This window comes from Phacochoerus africanus, chromosome 5 (assembly GCF_016906955.1).
Source record: "Phacochoerus africanus isolate WHEZ1 chromosome 5, ROS_Pafr_v1, whole genome shotgun sequence".
Taxonomy (NCBI): Eukaryota; Metazoa; Chordata; class Mammalia; order Artiodactyla; family Suidae; genus Phacochoerus; species Phacochoerus africanus.
The window spans coordinates 118,935,574-118,959,493 of NC_062548.1; the positions used below are offsets into that span (position 1 = coordinate 118,935,574).

General features: G+C 38.1%; 1 protein-coding gene across 5 annotated transcripts in view; it reads left to right on the forward strand.

Moving 5' to 3' along the window:
• Positions 1-23,920, forward strand: part of ITSN2 (intersectin 2) — a 142,690-nt gene that overhangs the window by 75,019 nt on the left and 43,751 nt on the right. For all 5 annotated transcript variants that reach the window (XM_047782534.1, XM_047782532.1, XM_047782531.1 and 2 more), the window contains exons 17-24: positions 1,463-1,599; positions 5,190-5,326; positions 7,116-7,213; positions 14,312-14,484; positions 15,051-15,195; positions 17,878-18,083; positions 20,027-20,091; positions 22,418-22,584. In XM_047782534.1, coding sequence (XP_047638490.1) covers positions 1,463-1,599; positions 5,190-5,326; positions 7,116-7,213; positions 14,312-14,484; positions 15,051-15,195; positions 17,878-18,083; positions 20,027-20,091; positions 22,418-22,584 — 1,128 coding nt within the window. The remainder of the gene's footprint in view (positions 1-1,462; positions 1,600-5,189; positions 5,327-7,115; positions 7,214-14,311; positions 14,485-15,050; positions 15,196-17,877; positions 18,084-20,026; positions 20,092-22,417; positions 22,585-23,920) is intronic.

Here is a 23,920-nt window from a genome sequence, read left to right on the forward strand (position 1 = left end):
AGATAAGCTGAAGAGAGTGGTTACTGGAAGAGTACTGGGACTGCTGACTGAGTCAGTAGAAGGGAATGAACCAGTAGACACTGGAAGTTGGGGATTTGGTTCCCCCAGAATCCCCCTCTCTCCACCCCTGTGCCTAATCTTTGCTTCTCTCTTTCCTATGTTGACTTCATTCCTACCCTTGATGGCTTCACTAGGAAGTGAGGCAGCTCCAGTTTTACCTTATCCCTGTTTAATGAGCTTAGTGAAGAAGACTTCTTTCTCCCCTTTTCAGTATATCTGAATCCCAAGAAGGGATTCTGGCCCAGCTTGGGTCACGTTCATGGCCTTTGAAGCAATCATTCTGGCCAGGGAAGTGAGGTGCCGTAATTGTTTAAGTCAAGTGACCATACTTGAGTGGGAGTGGGAGGAGCATTGAATTTGACCAACTCATCAAAACCACATAGAAGGGGAGTGGGGTTAGGGGGTAAATCAGCTTCCCCAAAGGAAGAGGGTGGTCTTAGAAGAAGAGAGAAAGAAAACGCTGAACAGATAATCACAAGTTTCTGCTAAAACACATCTATAGCCCAGATCTTGGCACTTTCCTCTACTTTGAGACCGTGAACATTTTGAGGGAAAGATTATAGACAGGAATCAGACAGCCTTGGATTGGATCCATTGTGAATCTTTATAGCACTTTACATAGAACTAGGTGCTCAATAAACAATTGTTTATTTCAATTCCTATTTGGAATACTTTTCATTATTTTGGCTCATTCTAGTCATGATTTTAGGCAGACATCTTTTCCATTTTAGTTATTAAATTATTTGATATATGTGTTAAATAAACATTGGATAGTTATTAAATTGTTTAATAATTGCTTCTGTGTTCAGTTCAATATCTTATTGGATAAAAATCACGAGTAACTTGACTAAATTACATGTCAAAAATATAACTGAACAAAATTCCTCTTCAAATGTTACAGCAAGCAAATTGTTTACCTGAATTTTTAATGGATTGCTTTTTTATTAAAAATGAAGTACTGAAGTTCCCTTGTAGCAAACAAGAGAGTTAAGTATCCAACATTGTCACTGCTTTGGCTCGGGTTGCTGCGGCACAGGTTCAATCTTTGGCCCCAGAACTTCTGCATGCCTGGGGTGTGGCCAAAGAAAAACAAAAACAAAAAAGAAGGTCCAGAAAAATGAAGTCCCAGATAAAAGAATTGGCTTGTAAAAGATTCTCTGTTCCTTAGAAATGAATTAATAAAAGTAGATGATTTTTACATGCATTTGTCCTCAGTGGCTACATACTTTAAATATTTACTGTATTCAAGATTTTTTTAATCATCTAGATTTTTTAAGACTTGTAATCTTTTTACTTTAATTTGCTTTAGGATTTTTATCTTGTGATGCAAATGCCACATTTTTACATAAGACAAAAGTATTTAAATCAATGGCATATTGACTTATTTTTATTTTCTCCTTAGGAACTGAGAGAAAGCTACAATACACAGCAGTTAGCCCTTGAACAACTTTATAAGATCAAGCGTGACAAACTGAAGGAAATTGAAAGAAAAAGATCAGAGCTAATACAAAAAAAGAAATTAGAAGATGAGGCTACCAGGTAATATAGTTGATAAATATATGATATTATTGCTATTATCAGAATTCTGTGTTGCCCGTATCTTTAGTTTGACTATGAAAAATAAGGGGAATAAAATGATTATCCTAAGATATTAATTAGATTCTAAATTTTGGGGGTTCAGTTCTTTGGGGGACTGATTTTACAGTAACCAATTTTATGTTCAATTAGTAAAAAATATGGACTTTGGAGTCAGACCTGGATTAGAATTCTTGATCTGCCATTTACTATCTGGATGACCTTGGTTAATTCACTTTACCTTTCTGAACCTCAGTATTTCCATCTGAAAAATAGAGATATTAATGCATATCTCATAAGTAACTCAGAATTAAATAAAACTAAAGAGCCAAGCATAATGTTTTACAGGCAGTAAGCAATCATTATTCCTATCTCTACATAATACTGTTTGTTGCAAAATCATAAAAACTAAGTACTTGGTTTTATAAAGTATAATGCTGAGTCTAGAGATGCCATGTTGATATAGTTCTCTTTGTATGTATCTGAAATATATCACCTGCCTACATTTATAGCCAGGAGAAGTGAGACAGCTGTGGTATCTGAAGTGTAGAACCATTCATTTAGAGACTTCACATGATTTTTTTTTTATCAGTAAGATCCTATTTCTAATGTTTCCCTATTTCCCCCAAGATCTCTAGTGTCAGAAATTATTATAACTAGTTAACAAATATCAACAAACTAACATTTCATTGCCTTGAAGAAGAGTCAATGAGTAATGTCCATGAAAAAGCTGTTAATTACTGGGGGAAGCAAGGAAGATACTTTTATTTATTTATTTTTTGGCTCTTTAGGATCATAGCCACGGCAGCATATGGAGGTTCCCAGGCTAGGGGTTGAATCGGAGCTATAGCTGATGTCCTACGCCACAGCCACAGCAATGCCAGATCTGAGCTGCATCTGTGACCTACACCACAGCTCATGGCAATGCCGGATCCTTAACCCACTGAGAGCAAGGCCAGGGATCAAACCTGTGTCCTCATGGATACTAGTAGGATTTGTTTCCACTGAGCCACGATGGGAACTCCAATAAGACACATTTTTATTGAGTGGTCGCTGTTGGCTGTGATGCAGATAGACTTTTGGTTACTCCTTGCTCCTAGATTTCTCATAATTCTAGCAGGACATTCAGACAGCTAAACAAATAGCTATAATATTCTTTACACTTTTGTGAGCCACTAACAAGTGATACCAAAATAATATAGTCATAGAAACAGTGAAGTTCAAATTAAGGCTTTCTGGAGTTCCTGTCATGGCTCAGTGGTTAACGAATCCCACTGGGAATGATGAGGTTGTGGGTTCGATCCTGGCCTCGATCAGTGGATTAAGGTTCCGGCAAAGCCGTGGGCTGTGGTGTAGGTCGAAGATACAGATGCGCCTTGGATCCCCAAGTTGCTGTGGATTTGGCGTAGGCTGGCGGCTATAGCTCCAGTTGAACTCCTGGCCTGGGAAATTCCACATGCCACAGGTGCGGCCCTAGAAAAGCCAAAAAAAAAAAAAAAGACAAATTAAGGCTTTTATTTGCCCCCTAACCTGTGCCACTTCACATTGCACAAGGCAAGTGTGCTGTGGCTACACAGCTAGTCATTGTGTTAGAACTTTCTGTTGGCACCTGCAGTTATCTTGATATCTCTTCATCATTGCTCACAGTCCGTTTCACGCTGGCAGATCATATTAAGAATACACATTTCCATTTGATTCATCATCCTTGCACATGATCCCTACTTTATTTAGTAGAGGGAGGAAATCAGATCAAAAGCACATGTAGGACTGGTCCAGAGTTGAATCTTAGTACTACATCTTGATTTCTTGGCCATTTACTCAGGTAGGTTGCCCTCTTGTCCCAAGCTACTGGTAATGGTCAGGTTTTCACATTGTAGATGTGGCCTCTTTGCCCTTTGTTCAACTTCGGAGGCATATTCTGGCTTTGGATCAGTTTCTCATCCACAAACACACATAAGAGACTTTACCAGAATTTAACCTTATGTTCTCTTAACTCTGATAGTGGTATTTATAAGGCTATGGGAATTTAAATAAAGGTAGGTTGGGTCATCCTAGGTATAGGAGGATGTCAGAGAAATTTACTGAGTAACTGGGAAAGGGAATATTGGTTGCAACTAAGTACAGACTGCATGAGAGGCATGCCCATCAAATGAGAGCTGGGTGTCATCACAGAAAGTGCTAGAGGAAGCGCTCTGCAAAGTGATATAGGGTGAGGAGGATTTATAAAGTGTTGAAAGGAAACTTGTTGTGGGATAATGAACCATAAATATGAAGAATATGACATTTTAGGGATGAGGAAGAAGGGTTAATGACTAAATGGGTCTACATTTTTATCCAGGATTTCCAAATTACTCCAGGAATTATGAATTTAGCCAAGACTTTCACCACATTGGGGCATAAATGCCCCTAAATCCCAGGCATGCGTCCAGTCATGATCTCCACTGCCCAATAATATGTTTTGTTTTGTTTGTCTTTTTGCCTTTTCTAGGGCCGTTCCTGCGGCATATGGAGGTTCCCAGGCTAGGGGTCGAATCGGAGCTGTAGCTGCCGGCCTACACCAGAGCCACAGCAACACAGGATCCGAGCCACGTCTGCAAGCTACACCATAGCTCACAGCAATGCTAGTTCCTTAACCCACTGAGCAAGGCAAGGGATCGAACCCACAACCTCATGGTTCCTAGTCGGATTCGTTAACCACTGAGCCACGACAGGAACTCCCCAATAATGTGTCTTGAGGCTTGAAGAAGTGCTACATTTAGTGGTGACATCTCTGCCTCCAATAAGAGCTGAGATAAATAAGATTAAAAGTATATGCAATGAAACAGATCTCTTAAGTGTAACACACACACAGTATATGCAAGACCTATGATGAGCCTAAATTCTAAAACAACTAAGCTGATCATAGATTATCTTGACCAGGTAGAAACGAAGCTTCAGCTATATCAAATGTCATAGAAACACGTACAGAAGCATGGACCTATAGAGGAAAAATGCTGTATTATCTAACAAATGAAAAATATTTTTAAGTGATAAGTAGATAATCTGTCCAGAAGCATTTCCTGTTTCTATAGCAATGTCTTAATCTCCAAAGCAGAGATTAGCCAGGATGACTGGAATAAGAGCTTAAAGGCAGTCCTTTTGAAGAATCTGAAGAGAAGGGAAGAAAATTTAGATATAATTTTTAGATTTTTTTCCCTGTATAGTTCTATTTGTTTTTTTCCCCTTTTTTTCTTAGATTTGGGAGTTTGGCTGGCAGGAAGAAATTTGAAAGTGTGAGAAATTGTTAGTCATACTCTCCAGCTTATCTCTTTCTCTAAAGTTTCTCTTTTGATTAATTGGTTTTTTTCTTCTGCCCTGATCTCCACAGTTTCTCCACACCACCTACAAATATCTCTTTGCTAAATAAGTATATAATTACATAAAATTATATTTAAATATATAAGAAATATGTAATTCTTCCTCAGTTTTTCAGGAACAGGATCTTCTGTTGTATTTTTATTTTGTGTAAAATAAAATTTAGGATGTTGTGCAAACTCTTTTTCTTTCATGTAAAGGAAAGCAAAACAAGGAAAAGAAAACTTATGGAAAGAAAATCTTAGAAAGGAGGAAGAAGAAAAACAAAAGCGTCTCCAAGAAGAAAAAACACAAGAAAAAGTTAAAGAAGAGGAACGAAAAGCTGAGGAAAAACAATGTAAGGATAAGGATAAAAATAATTGATGTGGTTTTTCTGAAACAGCAACAAAAGCAAAAAGCAAAAAAAAAAAAAAGATTCTGGGAGTTTCTACATCATGCAGTGGAAACGAATCTGACCAGTATCCACGGGATCCCTGGCCTTGCTCAGTGGGTTAAGGATCTGGCGTTGCTGTGAGCTATGATGTAGGTTGCAGATGTGGCTTAGATCCACTGTGCCTGTGGCTGTGGCGTAGGCCAGCAGCTGTAGCTCCGATTAGACCCCTAGCCTGTGAACTTCCATATGCCACAGATACAGTCCCAAAAAGCAAAACAAAAAACAAACAAAGATTCTGATGAGACCAGAAAAAAAGAGAAAAATAAAATGCTAATCCTTAGAGTCAGAAAGATCTTTTTCTAAATTAAACATGGATGAGAAGTGGTGTAGGCTTATTAAAACAAACTGAGGGAGGAATTCCCATGTGCTTTGGCAGGCTAGTGTCTGGTGTTGTCACTGTAGTGGTTCAGATTGCTACTGTGGCACAGATTTGATCCCTCGGGTGTAGCTGGAAAAACAAAAAACAAACAAACAAAAAAAACAGACTGAGGGTAGAAATCTTAAAACAACATAAAGAAAAGGAGATAGTCATTACTAACTATAAATAAACCCTGACACAGTTTTCATAATTAAAGTATTTAAGTAGTTTAAAATATTTCATTCCACCAGTGTAACTAAACCATGTATTTTAATGAAGCAACAGTAAAATTTTAAGTTTCTGCACATTGAAATTTCTTGGAAGATGGACTTTGTTTTTTGAAAGTCCCCATTTCTAAAATACTTTATTATTGTTATCTCTCCTGGATACTCAAACCTTGAATCCTTATCAGTGATACAATGTGTTGAAAATTTCACTTTTTTTTTTGTCTTTTTGACTTTTCTAGGGTTGCTCCTGCGGCATATGGAGGTTCCCAGGCTAGGAGTCTAATCGGAGCTGTAGTTGCTGGCCTACACCAGAGCCACAGCAACTCGGGATCCGAGCTGCGTCTGCGACCCACACCACAGCTCACGGCAATGCCAGATCCTTAACCCACTAAGCGAGGCCAGGGATCGAACCCACAACCTCATGGTTCCTAGTCAGATTCGTTAACCACTGAGCCATAACAGGAACTTTGAAAATTTCATAAGTTAAAGCATTTATTCTATAAATAAGCAGAGTAAAATATCTTTATTAAGCCTAGTATACTTAAAACTCTTCTTTTTTTTTTAAGAACTTTACTGATAAATCTGTAGATTTTCTTTCAGTCAACCCTGTTTACTGACTAATCTTCTCAACGGTGACCTCTCTTATTTTCCCTATGATATTCTAACCTCCACAGATCAATTGAGCTTCTGCGGCTTAGCCTCCCTCAGTGAGGCGCAGCAGTCACCACTCCCACCCCGTCCCTTATCCATGCGCATCTCTTTATTTCACTCCCTCCTACTTTCCTTAAGAGGAATATCCTTGTGTGTTTTATATTGATTCTGTGGCTCTTGAGGATATTTAAATACTAAAAACCTATATCAAATAGATTTCTGTTATCCTGTTCGAAGCTTGGTTGTCTTCTCTGTGGCTGTGCCTGTGGCATGCAGAAGTTCTAGGGCAGGAATCGAACCCTCAGCATAGAAGTAACCAGAGCTGCAGCAATGATAGGGCTGGATCCTTAACCAGGGAACTCCCAATTTTTTTTTTTCTTTTTGAGCTCTTTATTAAGTTATAGCAAAGACGTGTATACATGAAAGAAACAAATAATGACAATTATATTCTTTATAGGTGAGCCAGCTGGTGCTCTGGTGAATTATAAGGCATTGTATCGATTTGAAGCAAGGAGCCACGATGAAATGAGTTTTAACTCTGGGGATATAATACAGGTAGGAAACAAAGTCTTTTTTTTCTCATGAGTAGGCTGAATGCAATGTACTATATTACTCTATATAATACTATTGAGCATAAATTTATATAATGATTCACCATTTTAAAAACAGATCGTGAACGTTACCTCATTTGGTTCTTACAACACACTGCAGAGCTGCACAGGACAGTTACCCTCGCCGCCCTAGTCTAGGTTAGGAAGACTTGCACAGTGGTAACTGTCAGCAGCGCACTGCCAGGTGATCTCCAAATCCAGTGTTCTTTCCACAAAGCCATACTGCTTTATGTCATAAAAGGTGGAACCGATTTTGTTATTTTCAGAAACTGCCAATGAAATTTGAGGAAGCCGATTATTTTCAGCAACCATTCCAAGAGTTGAAGGGGTTAGGTGCTGTAGCTCTAACTAGATGCAGACCCTGTTCCTTGGAACAAAAAGGGTTTTACTGTGTAAACCATGTAAAAGAGATGAATAAGAGAAGATGCAGGGATAGCATTTGATAGAGCTGTTGGGTTATATTGGAAAGAATACATGCTTTAGAAGCATACCAGCTTGGATTTTAGTCCTGGCTTCAGTTTTCTTCTTAGTAAATAAAGGTAATATTACCTAGAATACCTAGCCAGTGTCTGTTTTCTTTTTTCCCTGCACTGTCACGAGTTTGGTGTATTTTATGAGAGCAGTAGCAAATGTTGAATAATACTTGGAAATAGGATTTACCAGAACCATCTATTCAAACACCCAAGGTAATCCCCAACCACGCATTCCTTCTGTTGCCATTGCCATGGTGACAATGCCATATGCTCCTCAGCTGAGAGGTCTGTTTTATAGGCAGCTTGGCTTCACCGTCTGCTGGTCCTGCCGTTCCTCCTCTGCTAGTTGGGGATGATGAGGTAGTGTCCAAGATGAAGAAATGCAACCTGTCTCTGGGCATGTTTGGTCAAGAGCCTACTTAGATTCTTGGTTATATCTTAAAAGATATTCTTATCTTACTGTTTCAGCAAAATACTTGTTAAGGGCTATGCTAGACTAGGGATATAGTGAACAAGATACAAGTCTCTGCTCTCAATGAATTTTTAGTTTGAGAGAAAGCTAGACATCCTAAAAAAGTAGAGGTAAGAAAGGCATATAGACAGCTACCAGCTTTAGAACAGACCTGTCACATGGTCAGAGAGTCACTGGTGGCAGTGACAGCAGCAACATAAAGTTAGCTGGAGTTGCTTGAGTGCTTGGTTCTCTTCAGATTCTTTAAAGAATGACTCATGAGTTACTAACAGATACCTGATTTGGACAGCTTGATTGATTATGGTGTCATTTGCTGAGAGAGGAAGATTAGAAGGAGGAAATTAAAGTGGGAAATATAATGAGTTCAGTTTGGGATGAGGTTCAAGTTTCTAGTTTGATATCTAGAGAGATCTTAGGCAGAGATCAGAGGAGGCCAGTTTGGATGCCATCAGTGTTACGATGGTAATTGAAGAGATGGCTATAGTGGAGCTCATCCATGGGAGTATAAAGAAAAGAGGCTGTTACATTAAGAATGAATCGACAATCAAGTCCTGCTGTTACTGTGTAGCACAGGAAATGGTATCAATCTCCTGGAATAGACCATGTTGGAAAATAATATTTTTAAAAAAGGATGTGTGTGTATGTATATATATGTATACACACACACTCATATATATATAACTGAATTACTTTGCTGTACAACAGAAATTGGCACAACATTGTAAGTCAACTTTATTTTAAAAAAAGAAGAAAAAGAAGAAAGGGGAAGATGGTTGAGGATGCCGCCCCTGAGAAACATGGACACTGAAGGGATTGTTAGAGAAAGGGGTGCCTTAAAAAGAATGACTAGAGGTAGGAAAAAAACAGGAGAATTTAGTGTCATGGAAACTTGAGAAGAATGGTCGACATGTAAAATAAGAGCATACTAAAAAAATAATCATTAGATTGGCAACAGAACTGTTACTGTGCACCTTGAGGAGAAGAATATTAGTTAAATGGAGCAGCGGGTGGGGAAGAAACCAGATTTCAGTGAGTTGAGGAACAAATTTGAAGGGAGAAGAGACAATGAATATGTAAAACTCTTTGAAGGAGCTTGGCTTTTGAAAGGGGAATGGGAGAAAAGGTGGTAAATAATGAGGAATGTGGATTGAGGGAAGTTGTTCTGATTTTTTTGTTTTTTTAACTTGGCAGAAGTTTGAGCAAGTTTAAGTAACAATAGAAAGGACCTACAGAGAAGAAAAGAGTTAATGATAGCAAGAAGAGTAAATCCCTAAGAGAGGGGGGAAATGTTTTTTCTAATTAAACTAATTTACATTTAGTAAAGTGTACAACGATAAGTGTACAGCCCAAATAACTTATACACACATATATCAATGTCTTGGAAGCCACCTCTTAGGTCAACATAGAGAACACAGAGCTCTTGGAAGGCACCTCATGCCTCCTTGTCACACCTCTCTGTTCTAACCAAAGGATGGAGGGAGGATAACCTCTTGATAACCTGAGGGCTTGGAACCCTAGAGCCCAGGAAGGCCAAGTAGTAGAAGGACTGGATACCTTTTCCATTGTGATTGGAGGGCTGGATGAAAGGATGGTTGGGTCATGAGTTTTGCTGAGGTAGAAGGTGAGATGGAACCCAAGGGCTTGTATTCTTGGTAAGAGAGGACTCAAGATCTGATCAGCTTAATGAATGACAGTGTCGGGGAAGTTTGATTGAAAGTGGAAAAGATTAGAAATTCCACTGAACCCTGGCAACATTTTTCATGACAACTTGTTTTGCTGTCGTTATCTGTTAACTGCTGTTTTTTTGGTTTTTTTGGTTGTTTTTTTTTTGACCGCTCCCGTGTCATGTGGAAGTTTTCAGGCCAGGGATCAAACCTGTGCCACAGCCATAACCCAAGTCTTTGCAGTGACAATGCCAGATCCTTAACCTGCTGTGCCCCAAAGGAACTCTCTGTTAAAGCTATTTTTGGAATAACAGTTTCTCTAGGCTGTGAGAATTTATGTAAAATTTTCTAGTTTAATTCTCTATGTAAATTGACAACTAAAATTAGGATTATAGATGACAGATATGAAATTGATTAAAATTGACCCCTTATAAAGAAAATTTTGGAGTTCCTATTGTGGCTCAGCAGAAATGAATCCGACAAGGAACCATGAGGTTGCGAGTTCGATCCCTGGCCTTGCTCAGTGGGTTAAGATCTGGCATTGCTGTGAGCTGTGGTGTAAGTCGCAGATGCTGCTCAGATCTGGCGTTGCTGTGGCTCTGGCATAGGCAAGCAGCAACAACTCCGATTAGACCCCTGGCCTAGGAACCTCCATGTGCCACAGATGCGTCCCTAAAAAAACAAAAGACAAAAAAAAGAAAAAAAAAGAAAAGAAAAAAGAAAAAGAAAATTTCGTCTAATTCTGAAGAGTAAATGAAATGGGGAGTTCTCATTGTGGCTCAGCATAAACAAACCCAGCTAGTATCCATGAGGATTCAGGTTCGATCCCTGGCTTTGCTCAGTGGGTTAAGGATCCAGCGTTGCCGTGAGCTGTGGTGGAGGTCACAGATGTGACTCGGAGGATCCCACGTTGCTGTGGCTGTGGTGTAGGCCAGAGCTGTGACTCTGATTGGAGCCCTGGCCTGGGAACCTCCTTATACCAAAGATGTGGCCCTCAAAAGACAAAAAGAAAAGAATAAATGATTGGGCCTTTTCTTCTTCATGTGGTTGAAAATGTTAGGAAATAGTATTAAAGAAATTATGCTTTTAAAAATGTGTAGGAAAAGGAGGAAGTTAGTGTTTAAATGCTGTACTCTTCATGCCTTTCAGTGATTCCTTGCCTGGAGACCAAATATTTAAATCAGGTTTAGGTTGCATTATTGCTCAGGGTTTTTTGTGTTCTTGCCTTCATTTTAGTCCTCTGGCTCAGCTGGTTTTTTTTTTTTTTTTTTTTTTTTATTGTCTTTCTGCCATTTCTTGGGCCACTCTTGCGGCATATGGAGGTTCCCAGGCTAGGGGTCTAATCAGAGCTGTAGCTGCCGGCCTGCGCCAGAGCCACAGCAACACAGGATCCAAGCTACGTCTGCAACCTACACCACAGCTCATGGCAACACCAGATCCTTAACCCACTGAGCAAGGCCAGGAATTAAACCGGCAACCTCATGGTTCCTAGTCGGATTCGTTAACCACTGAGCCACAACGGGAACTCCCAGGTTAGCTATTTTAAACTAGTCCTAACTAGATCTGCAGGGTAATATTGTATCAATGGTTCCTTTTGTTCTATTTTAGAATACCATTTTATGATAATTACATAGTTATGATATTATCTGCATAGTTTAACCACAGCAGCTTAGATTGAGGGATTTTCTAAATGTCACATTCATGATGTGATAAATGCTGCATATGTTTAATGCCAGACATATAGCATTAAAATGAGAATTATTTACCAAAAACACAAATGAGGTTGCCCTGATAATAAATCCATTTGTTCTTAATTAAGCTTTGGGTCTGTCGTTTATCTAATTTAGAATAGTCCATTTAGGTTAACTTTTGTCAAGTTTCTGAGGATATGTAAAAATGAATAGTGACATCAAAGTTTAGGAAGAAAAAGTAAATGTGTATAACAGTACAAAACATAATGTGATGAGTTTAGGTTAACAATTTAGAGAAATCAAGTGCTGTGTAAACCCTGAGGATGAAGCAGTAACGTGACTGAATAGAACTGAACATTTTCCCTGCGGTTGGATTGAAGAAGGGCTCGAAGGAGTGTGCTGTATACTTGATTAGGGCTTCACAGTTTACAAAGTACATGATTGTGTAGAATATCCCATAAAAGCTACTGAAACTAATAAGTGAATTTAGGAAGCCTGCAGGATACACAGTTATTGTCTATGACCTTTCTAAATTTAACACATTTAATACCTTAAACATGAATTTTTTTTTTCTTATCTTTTTAGGCTGCACCTGCGGCATATGGAGGTTCCCAGGCTAGGGGTCCAATCAGAGCTGTAGCCACTGTCCTATGCCACAGCCATAGCAATGCCAGATCTGAGCCGCATCTGTGACCTATGTACCACAGCTCAAGGCAACGCCAGATCACTAACCCACTGAGCAAGGCCAGGGATCGAACCTGCGTCCTCATGGATACTAGTCAGATTCATTTCTGCTAAGCCATGACGGGAACTCCAAACATGAAATTTAATATGTTATTTATACCTCAGAAACTGTTTTTAAAATTTTTAATCAATATGAAGTCACTCACCATACAAATTCTACATGATTTCAATAGGTATAACACCATCAACTCTGTTTTAGAAAGGTCATCTGAAAAATTGATATATGTAAATAAAGAATAATACAGTATAATAATGTCAATTATGAGAGTATATATGATATAACCCTGGCCTAGGTTGAGGGCAGTTAACAGAATCTTGAGGGATGAGTAAAGATTACAGTAATCTAAGTGTGAAATAAAAAAGGTAGATTAGGAGGTTAGGGTTGAAAAAAAATTTGGAAGAGCTTTTTAGTAGCAAAATGAACAGAGTTTGGATACGGAAGTGTAAGAGATAAAAGCCAAAGATTCTTTTATTTAAAATGACTAAGTCTTTGATGGTAAAAATAACAGAGATATAAGGAATTTAGGAGAAGGAATAGATTGGGTAAGAAAAATTCAATCTTGAGTTCCCATTGTGGCTCAGCAGTAATGAACTCGACTAGTATCCATGAGGATGAGGGTTCAATCCCTGGCCTTATTCAGTGGGTTAAGGCTCCTGCATTGCTGTGAGCGATAGTGTAGGTCACAGATGTGGCTCATATCTGGTGTGGCAGTGGCAGCAGTTACAGCTCTGATTCGACCCCTGGCCTGGGAACTTCCATATGCTGTGGGTGGAGTGCTAAAAAAGACAAGGAAGGAAGGAAGGGAGAAACCAAGTTCAATCTTAGACTTGAGTTGGAAGTTCCTGGGGGCCATCCAGTTGAAGATGCCTGGGAAGTAGTTATAAGTACAGGTCGTCCCTTTGGAAAGAAGTCAGTTCTGCAAATAGAGCTTTCAGATTCATTATTGTGTAAAGAATTGATCAAACTGGAGGAGTGAGTGGGCTAGTTCTAGAAGTGTAGAGCATGAAGTAAGAAAGCCAGTGATGAAACTTGAAGTGTCATCAGTGTTTAAGGGACAAGGGACCAAAAAGCAGAGGAAGAGGTGCTGTGGGGACAGAGGATGTCAGACTGCAGGAGGGAAACGTCTGAGAGAAAAAATGAAACTGTAAAAACCCGATGTGTTTTACAGTGGAAGGTGGTATTCAGAAAAAGCTTTCTAGTTCTCTTAGAGCTGAAAAAGACTTTGATAGGAACAGGGAAAACAAAGCAAGAAACAAAGCAATGACTAACAGTAGGAAAATAGAAAGTTAACAGGAATGGAAATGTAATTAGCAGAGTACTGCATGACTCAGATGTGAAATATTTATTTACATAGTCATAATAATATAAACATTGAATACAATTTAACCAGAAGCTATAATGTAGCAGTATTGGTAAAATAAGAGGTTGCAGTAAAAGAGAGTTAAATCTTTGTTTTCCATAACCAAAAGCCAATAATGTCTAAACTTGAAAAATTCTAGAGACAGTGGTATAAATATATTTAGAAATGTAAACAATAATACAGAAGAAACAACTAATAATGACAAATTATTAGTAGTAGTGGAAATCAAGACATAGGGAGCCACAGGGTTTTCTGTCACAAGCCATGTAGAATTCTATTTGTCTTTGTAAACTTTTTCTTTTTGGCTGCACCCATGGCACGCAGTTCATAGGCCAACCAGAGCCACAGCAGTAACCTGAGCCACAGCAGTGACAACCGTAAGTCCTTAACTGCTAGGCCACCAGGGAACTCCTATAAACTCTTCTTATGTATTTAACATGGATAAAATTAAAATTTAGAAAGGTATTCTTATCATTCATTAGAGATAGCAACCTATTAATTTGTAGAAAAAGCTTTAACTATTTAATTAGATGGGTTTAATTCTGAAAATTAGGCGGCTGTACCACAGTCTGCATCTCTTCCCATTGTAAATGTGTGTCTTTCTGACCACTGTTAACCCTTCTCTTTGTTTCCATAGGTTGATGAAAAAACCACAGGAGAACCTGGTTGGCTTTATGGTAGTTTTCAAGGAAATTTTGGCTGGTTTCCATGCAACTATGTAGAAAAAATGACATCAAATGAAAAATCTGTGTCTCCCAAGAAGGCCTTACTTCCTCCTACAGTATCTTTATCTACTACCTCAACTTCTGAGTAAGTTTTTAGCTAACGGTGGAGTTTGTATGTCTCTGCTAATTTATGAATGCCTAATATGTATTTGTGTCCACTTGCTGCTGTAATCTATACTGGACTCTCAAACAGTGCCTCTTTTTTTTTCTTTTTTTTTTTTTTTTGCTTTTTAGGGCCACACCTGCAGCATATGGAGGTTCACAGGCTAGGGATCTAATTGGAGTTACAGCTGCCAGCCACAGCCACAGCCACAGCAATGCAGGATCTGAGCCTCATCTGTGACCTACACCACAGCTCACAGCAACGCCAGATCCTTAACCCACTGAGTGAGGTGAGGGATCAAACCCACAACCTCGTGGTTCCTAGTTGGATTCGTTTCCACTGCACCATGACAGGAACTCCTCAAACAGTACCTCTTATTCCAAATTTAATACTGAAATTTAGTAAATAAAAACATAGCTCAGTAGTTCATTCATGAATTTTTTTCCATACATTGTGTTTAAACATAAAGTGTATTATATACAAGTGGATAAATTAGTAGTACTTCTAAACACTTAAGTGTAACTTATGTCAAATTGTTGTATTTACAGATCACTTTCTTCAAATCAACCAGCATCAGTGACTGATTATCAAAATGTATCTTTGTCAAACCTAACTGTTAACACATCATGGCAGAAAAAATCCGCTTTTACTCGCACTGTGTCCCCTGTATCTGTATCACCTATTCATGGACAGGTAAGTATCCTTAATTGTTGTGTGCTTTATTCTTTGGCATTGCTTCTGATTCATAGAAAATAGAATGAAGATTTTTGTACAAAGGCATAATTTATTCATTTAACCAGAGTTTGTAGCATTTGGTTTCTGTTATTATCATCATATGTGATATGATGTTGGAGAAATTATTACTAGAGGTTTCTCAGCGATTTATTCTCATAGAATCAAGTTGCTAGCAGCTAAGATTTCTAAGCTCAAAATATCATTTTTACAAATCTGATTATATTGTGCTTAACTTTGTAGCTATTGTAAGAAGAGTTTGGGCTTGGGGTTTGTTTATTTTCCTTAAATAAGTCATTTGTGTGAGAACTATGTTAGGTGTATATTTAGCCTCTGCTTTAGAGGTAACCAGGATGCAAACATTGTTTCACATGGCATTAAAAAAAATTTTAATAAGGTTTTTTAAAAGATGCAAACATTGATAACATTAACATTATTAAAAAGAAATTGCAGACTTCATCAGAATGGAGTCCTCCAGATTTCACCTTCACTCAGAAAATGTTTATTGTATGACCAGGAATTTAATGGGGGGGGGAACCTTTGCCATTAAGAAGTCATAATTTAATGAGGACAAACATATAAATAACTGTATGAAAAGTGTTGTAATAAAGATATTTTACAAAGTCTTGGGTATGCAGAGGAGAGAGCATTTTAATTCAACTTGTGGGAATTGGAGCAAGCTTTACAACAGGCAAAGTATTTGAGTAGAAGCTTGAAAAATGAGAAAGATTTCACCAAACGGGGAAGGGAAGTTATTCCTGTGAAAGAACAATTTGGAGAGAGTCACTGAGGCATATTAACACAAGGAGTTTACAGGAAACAAGACTTGTTTATAGTTGGCTAGAGTACAAGATTCATGAAGAAGGGGTTAAGTGTAGTTGGAGCAAGAGGTGAAGTTTATTAGTGAAGCATTTAATACCATGCCAAGCAACTGGCAGTGGAAAGCCCATGCAGGTTTTTAAGAGGAGAGTTGAGGTGCATGTTTTAGAAAGCTAATTCTGGCAGTGGTGTAGAGCCAGATTGGTGGAAGGAAGCAAAGGAAGGGGGCCAGGAAAGGGAGGATATTACAACAGCTAAGTAACAGATGGTGTTGTGAACCAGCACCACAGTAATGAAAATACATAGAAGAGGAGATGGACTTAAAAGAATATTAGAAGTCAACGTAAAATTGGCAATCCATTGAATGTGGTGAGTGAGGAAGAAGTTGGAGTTAAAAATGCCTCTTCAGGGTCTTTAGCTTGAGTAGCTGAGAGGATGGTGATATCATTGTGCAGTACGGGAGGAATGGGAGGTTCTAAAAATGATTACATTTCAGGCATGCAACTTAGGTATCAGTAGTAGGGACCACCTGGTGGGAAGGCCCAGGAGGCAGCTTGATTTACAACCTGGAGCTCAAAACATAAAGTTACAATTGAGATAGAGATTAAGAAGTCATAAGCACAAATAAGATGAGAGAAGTCATGTGAAACAGGAAGGGAAAGGGGCTGGATCAAAGAGGAGTCAGAGGAGCCAGCAATCTCCAGAGTGAGCTTCCAGAACTGCAGGGGTTTTAGTGATGTCAGCACTGTTCAGAGGTCAGGGAAAGTAAGAGTTTGCAAGAAACTTTTGGCTCCGGTGTTATCATGACCTTGTCAAGAGGTTCAGCATTATGATGGTTGCAGGGTCTAAATCAGAATTGATGGTGAAATTGGAAAGCAAGTTTAAGACTATTCTTTCTTTAAGGAAATTAGAAGTGGAAGTTAATGGAGTTCTCATTGTGGCTCAGTGGTTAACGAACCTGACTAGCATCCATGAGGGTTCGATCCCTGGCCTTGCTCAGTGGGTTAAGGATCTGGCATTGCCGTGAGCTATGGTGTAGGTCACAGATGCAGCTCGGATCCCGCGTTGCTGCGGCTGTGGTGTAGGCTGGCATCTGTAGCTCCGATTGGACCCCTAGCCTGGGAACCTCCACATGCTGTGGGTGCGGCCCTAAAAAGACCAAAAAAAAGTGGAAATTAAGTAGAGAGGTGGAAAAACTGAAGATTCAAGGAGAGAATTCAAAATGTTACGAAGTATTTTTAGAAAATGAGACTGCATAATAGAAAGTTTAGAGCACAAGTAAAGAGGTTCCCCTCATCAGCAAAAAAAAAAAAAACAAAAAAAACTTGCCTGCCTCTGAGATAAGAGGGAAAGAAAGAGGGATTTACAATACACAGAAGCTAAGAGACAGGAGGCAGAAAAGTGGAGAGAGGCCACATACAATTGTGTCTCCATTCTGAGTGAAAAAAAACAATCTACTGCTGTGAGGAAACTTTGGAAACTGGAGGAGAGAAAGGGTTTCTCTTTTCATTTGTTCTATGATGTTTGATGGATCTGTAAAGACACTTCTTGAGTACTCAGGGTTTATCTCCCTTACCTATGATACTTAATGCCAATATGTTTCCTTGAATGGTGGGTGTTGGGTCTTTAACTTAATAGAAAGCTACTCAGATGGGTATTAAGTCAGTTAGTAAATGAAGGTTATCTTAAGTCACCCTTGATAACAGGTCACGCCACACCATACTGGTTGGCCGTTTGAACAGCAAGTATATTCTATCTCAGGAAACAGAAATCATGGTTGCTTTTGTTGTTGTTGTTGTTGATTTTGTCGTTTTGGATTCACAGGGACAGATTGTGGAAAACCTAAAAGCACAGGCCCTTTGTTCCTGGACTGCAAAGAAAGATAACCACTTGAACTTCTCAAAACATGATATTATTACTGTCTTGGAGCAGCAAGAAAATTGGTGGTTTGGGGAGGTGCATGGAGGAAGAGGATGGTTTCCAAAATCTTATGTCAAAATCATCCCTGGGAGTGAAGTCAAGCGGGAAGAGTAAGCATTTTTGTGTGTTTACATGAGGTGTGGATGTTGGTGTTTTCACTGAGTCGACCTTAGAAGGACTGGCTGTGCAGGAAAATAAAAAGTTTATGCTTGAGTTTGAATATCAGAAGGGCGATTCCTAGAGTGAAAAAAAAAACATACCTCAGATATTTGTACCAGATTTAGAATATCTTTTTTTTAACCTTTCCTTATAGGTTTTATTTTTATAGAATATCTTTTATTCTAGTTATCTCAGATTCCTAAAGTTTTGAAAGTGCTTAAAATTGTAGATCTCTTGCTTTCTTTGTAACATCAGGTCAGTTAGAGAAATTACTTTTCATTTCCTTTGGAGCTTTCTCCCTGTTTACTGTAAATTGTCAATAAATAAGTCTCTACTAGCAGTTCCGTCTCTGGTATCCAGAGTTCCTAAACATCGCCTTTCTCACTGCTCATAATACACTGTGTTCTAGTTATTTCCTTTTTTACCTTATTAGGTCATAAGCTCCAGGTGAATAAGGTTCACATCTTTTTGTTCGTTTTTCAATTTTTCTGTACCCAGTGTAATCTTAATTCATAGTAGCGGCTCAGTCATGTTAGTTTCGTGAATGAGAAGAGGATTGAATGTAAGAACAAGCAAATGAATGAATGAAACACAAAACCACTTAAGGTCTCCGGCCTTTGTTTCCCAGTCTGTAGGAGAGTCAGGTCATCAAACATCTTTAATACAAAGAATTAATATAGCTGTTGGTAATTATCACTTGTGTTTTATATGAAAGTTGGTCTAAATAGAAAAACAGAATGATTTAATGAAAAGGAACAGGGTCTTTGGAAATCAAGAGTCTTGAGTTCTATTTCTGCTATTTTTGCTAAACTGTGTGGGGTAGCCTACTTGGTCTTTAGTTTTTTAACCAACGGAATAAAAATAATAAACTAAAGAATCTTTCAAAATCCTTTCATTGCCAAGATGTTATGTATCAATTTTTAGTTCAGGTGCAGAAATTTACTTTTCAGACTGACATGGAATTTTAGATTTAGAGTATGTGATAATAACAATAGCAACACTAATACATAGCTTATGTGAATCCTGGCGCTGTGCCAGATCCTTATAGGAATTATTTAAATTCCATAGCATTTTGTAGCAAAGGAAAACTTAAATACAAAGGGATTAAGTTTAAATACCTTAAAGGACATTCTTTCTAACTTTTCATTCAGTTTTTGATCTTTTCTAAGGTAAGTCATGTACCTTGAAAACCTGCAGTAATGGAGAATTCAGAACTAAACAAGGCAGTCCATTCCATGTGCCCATGAGTTGTAGCAAGACTCTACTCTGTTTACCTGAAGACTGCCTCACTATATAATTTACTCACAAGTCCTTGGCAGCCTGGTGTACCCTATGGATGTCTAGTTTTTAAGTGCTGCTTTTCCAGATTTTTGAAAAGTTTCCTGGGTTAAACTGGAAATAAAAGCTATATGTGTTCCAAAATATAAAAATAAACTTATTTTTATATAATTTTTAAATGTACTGTGCTCTGCACAGGTGTAAAGTTTATATATTGCCCCTGTTTTTCACTAAACCATACCAATTCCCGTATGGACATATGTGCTTTACCAAATAAATACCCATATACCAATGCCTCATGTCTCTTAAGTTACTTTAGAAAGGCAAAATATCTCACATTTGAAAAACCATTGATAAATCATACTGAAATTAGTTCAATAAATTTTAAAAATTTGGAAGTTTGTAATTGGGCAGTTCTTAATCCACTAGGATTTTTGTGCATGATGGTATTTCTAGCCTGTGTACTGAGACAATACTTCAATTAATTTTAACTCTTAAAAGAATGCACTGTTAAAACCTGCTGTCTTTATCACATCACCTTTCATGCGTTTTTACTTGTCAATGTCTTTTTGTTGTTTTACTATTTTTGAAATTTATTTGTGTGTTTACTTGTCAGACCAGAAGCTTTGTATGCAGCTGTAAACAAGAAACCTACCTCTGCAGGCTGTACAGTGGGAGAAGGTGAGCTTTTGGCAGTTTTTAAATTAGATGAAAGTCAAATTAGTTACTAACTATCTGACTTCCCACAGTTGTTAATCTTCTTGTTTCTGTGTCCTCAGTGTTAAAATGGGATTAGGAAAACCCTCTCCCTATTTCTGATGGATATTGAGCATATAGAAAACTATTTGGCTGAAAATACTTGACACTTAGAAAATCTAAAATTCATCATAGACTTCCTTGATAAATAAGATCATGAATAAAAAGTGCTGCAGTGAGATAGCATGAAGTTTTTTGTTTTCCTTTTATTATATACCCAGATTATAGAAGTTTAGAATATTAAGGAAATTTTGGTACATTTAGTTGTTTACAAATTGCATTTCAATTACAGTGTACCACATAAATCATTAAGTCAGATTTGAAATCAAGATACATTTTATCATAAATATTACAAAGAAATTTTTTATAGCTCTTTGGGTTGACTATTTCAATTTTGATAATGCGCGGAAAAATGAAAGCTGTCTACCCTTATTTCAGATAATATTTTAATAGTTACATAGGTTTTTAAATGAATTATATATGTCCATTGTAAAATTAGTGGAATAGCTGAAGTACTTTTTATGTTTAAGTTGCTTAAGAAAACCAATTTAATGGTAAATCAAACAGTTTAATCAGTATTGACTATATTAGAGTTTCTATGCTAGAGCCTGAAATATACAAGGACGAGTAAAACAGTTTCCTAAGTCCTCACAATGAAATGGGAAGGATGGGGCTATAATTGTAATAAATTCTATAATGAATGAACAAAAACTTTTAATTTCGAGTAGGATCTGTGAATCCACAGAGGTGGGCATGTCGCATCATCATAAATAATGAGTGGGGCCTTGCTTAGTAAAAAAGGCAGAAAAGCTTGGTGGACAGAGGGAGAGGCATGAGCCACAAAGTACAGCTCTGAGAGGTCGGGGAACTCGGGTCGCCCAGGCTGCAACCTCAAGTTCACCTTGGAGTAACTGCTGTGGAATGATCCCAGGAAAGTGGTGAGGAGCGTTTTAGAAAGGACCACACTCATCGTTGCAGCATACCTTAACCTTGCAGTCATTTTTTGCCTTGTTAAGTCAGATAAGTTGAATAATACTGGGAAGGTGAATACTAGTTTCTGGGTGGCAGTTCTGGTCATCTCCAGTTTATGATCTACAAATCAGATTCCATGTCAACAAATACAAATAAAACTAGAAAAGAAGGAAAAAGACTTCTAAAACCTGATCATTGACTTTCTCTAAGTACTAGTAATTATAGGAACTAAAGCAAAGCCAATATGAAAAATAGATATTTCCATTAAGGTCATTCATTTATAAATATTTATTGAACATCTATTCCATGCCAAGCACTGTGCTAGGAGGTGGGTCATTGTGATGGAATTTAGCCTCTAGTACTGATGTCACAGTTATGGGGATTCACATAATTGTGTTTATAAAAGAATTAAAGAGAAAAGAACTTAGATTAAAATATATTTTGTGTAAGAATCTTAAAAAAACTTTTCATGTCTTGGCTCTGTGTGGAGTAGAGATACTGATATCTGTTAGTAGTTTAGGGGTGATGTTATGAGGGTGGTGGTGATGGTGATGACGATACATTTGGGAAAAAAGAAACCCTGCGATAAAGCTCTATATCAAAGATGTGAACTTCTAGTTCCCACTGTGGCACAGCACGATCAGCAGCATCTCTGGACCACTGGGACTCAGGCTGGATCCCCAGGCTGCCTCAGTGGGTCAAGGATCTAGCAATGCCGCAGTTGTTGTTGCAGCTGTGGCGAAGGTCACAACTGCAGCTTAGATCTGATCCCTGACCCAGGAACTCCATATGCTGCCCCCCCAATGTAATCTTTTGCTAAAAAATTATTATTATTATTATTATTATTGTCTTTTTGCTATTTCTTTGGGCCGCTTCCGCAGCATATGGAGGTTCCCAGGCTAGGGGTCTAATCGGAGCTGTTGCCGCCGGCCTACGCCAGAGCCACAGCAACGCAGGATCCGAGCCGCGTCTGCAACCTACACCACAGCTCACGGCAACGCCGGATCGTTAACCCACTGAGCAAGGGCAGGGATCAAACCCGCAACCTCATGGTTCCTAGTCGGATTCGTTAACCACTGCGCCACGACGGGAACTCCTGCTAAAAAATTATTAAATTACTTCATTACAGTTTCTATCTTAACATCTCTTTACAGTAGCTTTCCTTAAGTCGCAAGGTCTGTTACAGTGAATTTACTCAAGATACTGGAGATTAACTTTTTTTTTTAACTTTTGTAATCCGAAAACCAAAATTAGTTTCTTTGTGCTTTGTTTCCTACAGAGTATATTGCACTTTATCCATATTCAAGTGTAGAACCTGGAGATTTGACTTTCGCTGAAGGTGAAGAAATATTGGTGACCCAGAAGGATGGAGAATGGTGGACAGGAAGTATTGGAGATAGAACTGGAATTTTTCCATCAAATTATGTCAAACCGAAAGATCAAGAGGTAGATTTATATTAGTATAGAAACAGAATCATTCGATTGCTGTTAGCAAGTTTCATATTTAAAACAGAGATACGTATATACGGTTTTGGTCAGGCTGCTTTGTTTATGAGGAAACCATTTAAAATAGCTCCAGTAAAATACAGTTCACTCTAGGGATCCTGTTAGAGAAGGGAGAAACAATTTCATGAAATTCTAAGAACAAATGCCTTTGGTCGGACTGGGCCTCATGATAACTGAAATTAGAGAATGGTTTGGATTTGGGAGGCTTGCAAGGGATGGCTTTGAAAGAGTCTGTAAATCTTTAAGGTTTTGACATTAACCTGACCTAGACCACGCTGAGTTCCTGCTGCTTTTCATCCCACCACTAGTATGATGTAGTGCAGCAATTCTCAGACTTTTTGGTTTTAGGCACTTTTTACATTCTTAGAAATTATTGGGGACTCAAAAGTTTCTGAAAATATGAGTTATATCTAGTGATGTTTTCCATATTAGAAGTTAAAACTGAAATTTTAAAAATACTAAGTCATTTTGAAATAACAAAACTAAGTCCACTACATGGTAACGTAATAACTTGCTTTTAATGAGAAACACCCAGGTATTTCTCCCTCCTAAAAAAAAGCTTAGTGAAAAGAGTGGCAGTATTTTATGCTTTTGAAAATCTGTTTAGTGTCTGGCTCAACTGAAGACAGGAAGTCTCACGTCTACTTCCATATTCATTCTGTTACAGTTTGTTATTTTGATTTAAATTACATGAACAATATACTTCTCATATACATAGATATGAGAGAAAACAAGTATTTTAATAATTTTTTCAGATATCTGTGGATATTCTTTTTTGAAATTACTACACCAAAACCTAACAAGTACTAAATTATTGTAGGTTAGTTGCAGCATGGAATCTGAAACCATATCAGTGAATATTTCTCATTGTTACATGAAAACTCACCAGTCTATTTTGCACACCGAATGTGGTAACATCATTCATTGGTCATTTGAGAAACATCGAATCACTGAGTTAAGCAAATATTCCTGGTATTGCTAATAGATAATATTTTAAAAATCATATTTGATAACATAGGAAACTCCTTAGGTACTTGAGATTGTCAAGCTTATAGTGGTAGATACAAGTTTTCCACAATTTTGGTTTTCCCTTGAATCATAGGCAAAAATCCTGTCAGCTCTTTTCCTTGAAGTGAGAGGCTTACTTCATTCATCTTTTTTTTTTTTTTTTGTCTTTTTGCTATTTCTTGGGCCGCTCCTGCGGCATATGGAGATTCCCAGGCTAGGGGTTGAATCGGAGCTGCAGCCACCGGCCTTCGCCAGAGCCACAGCAACG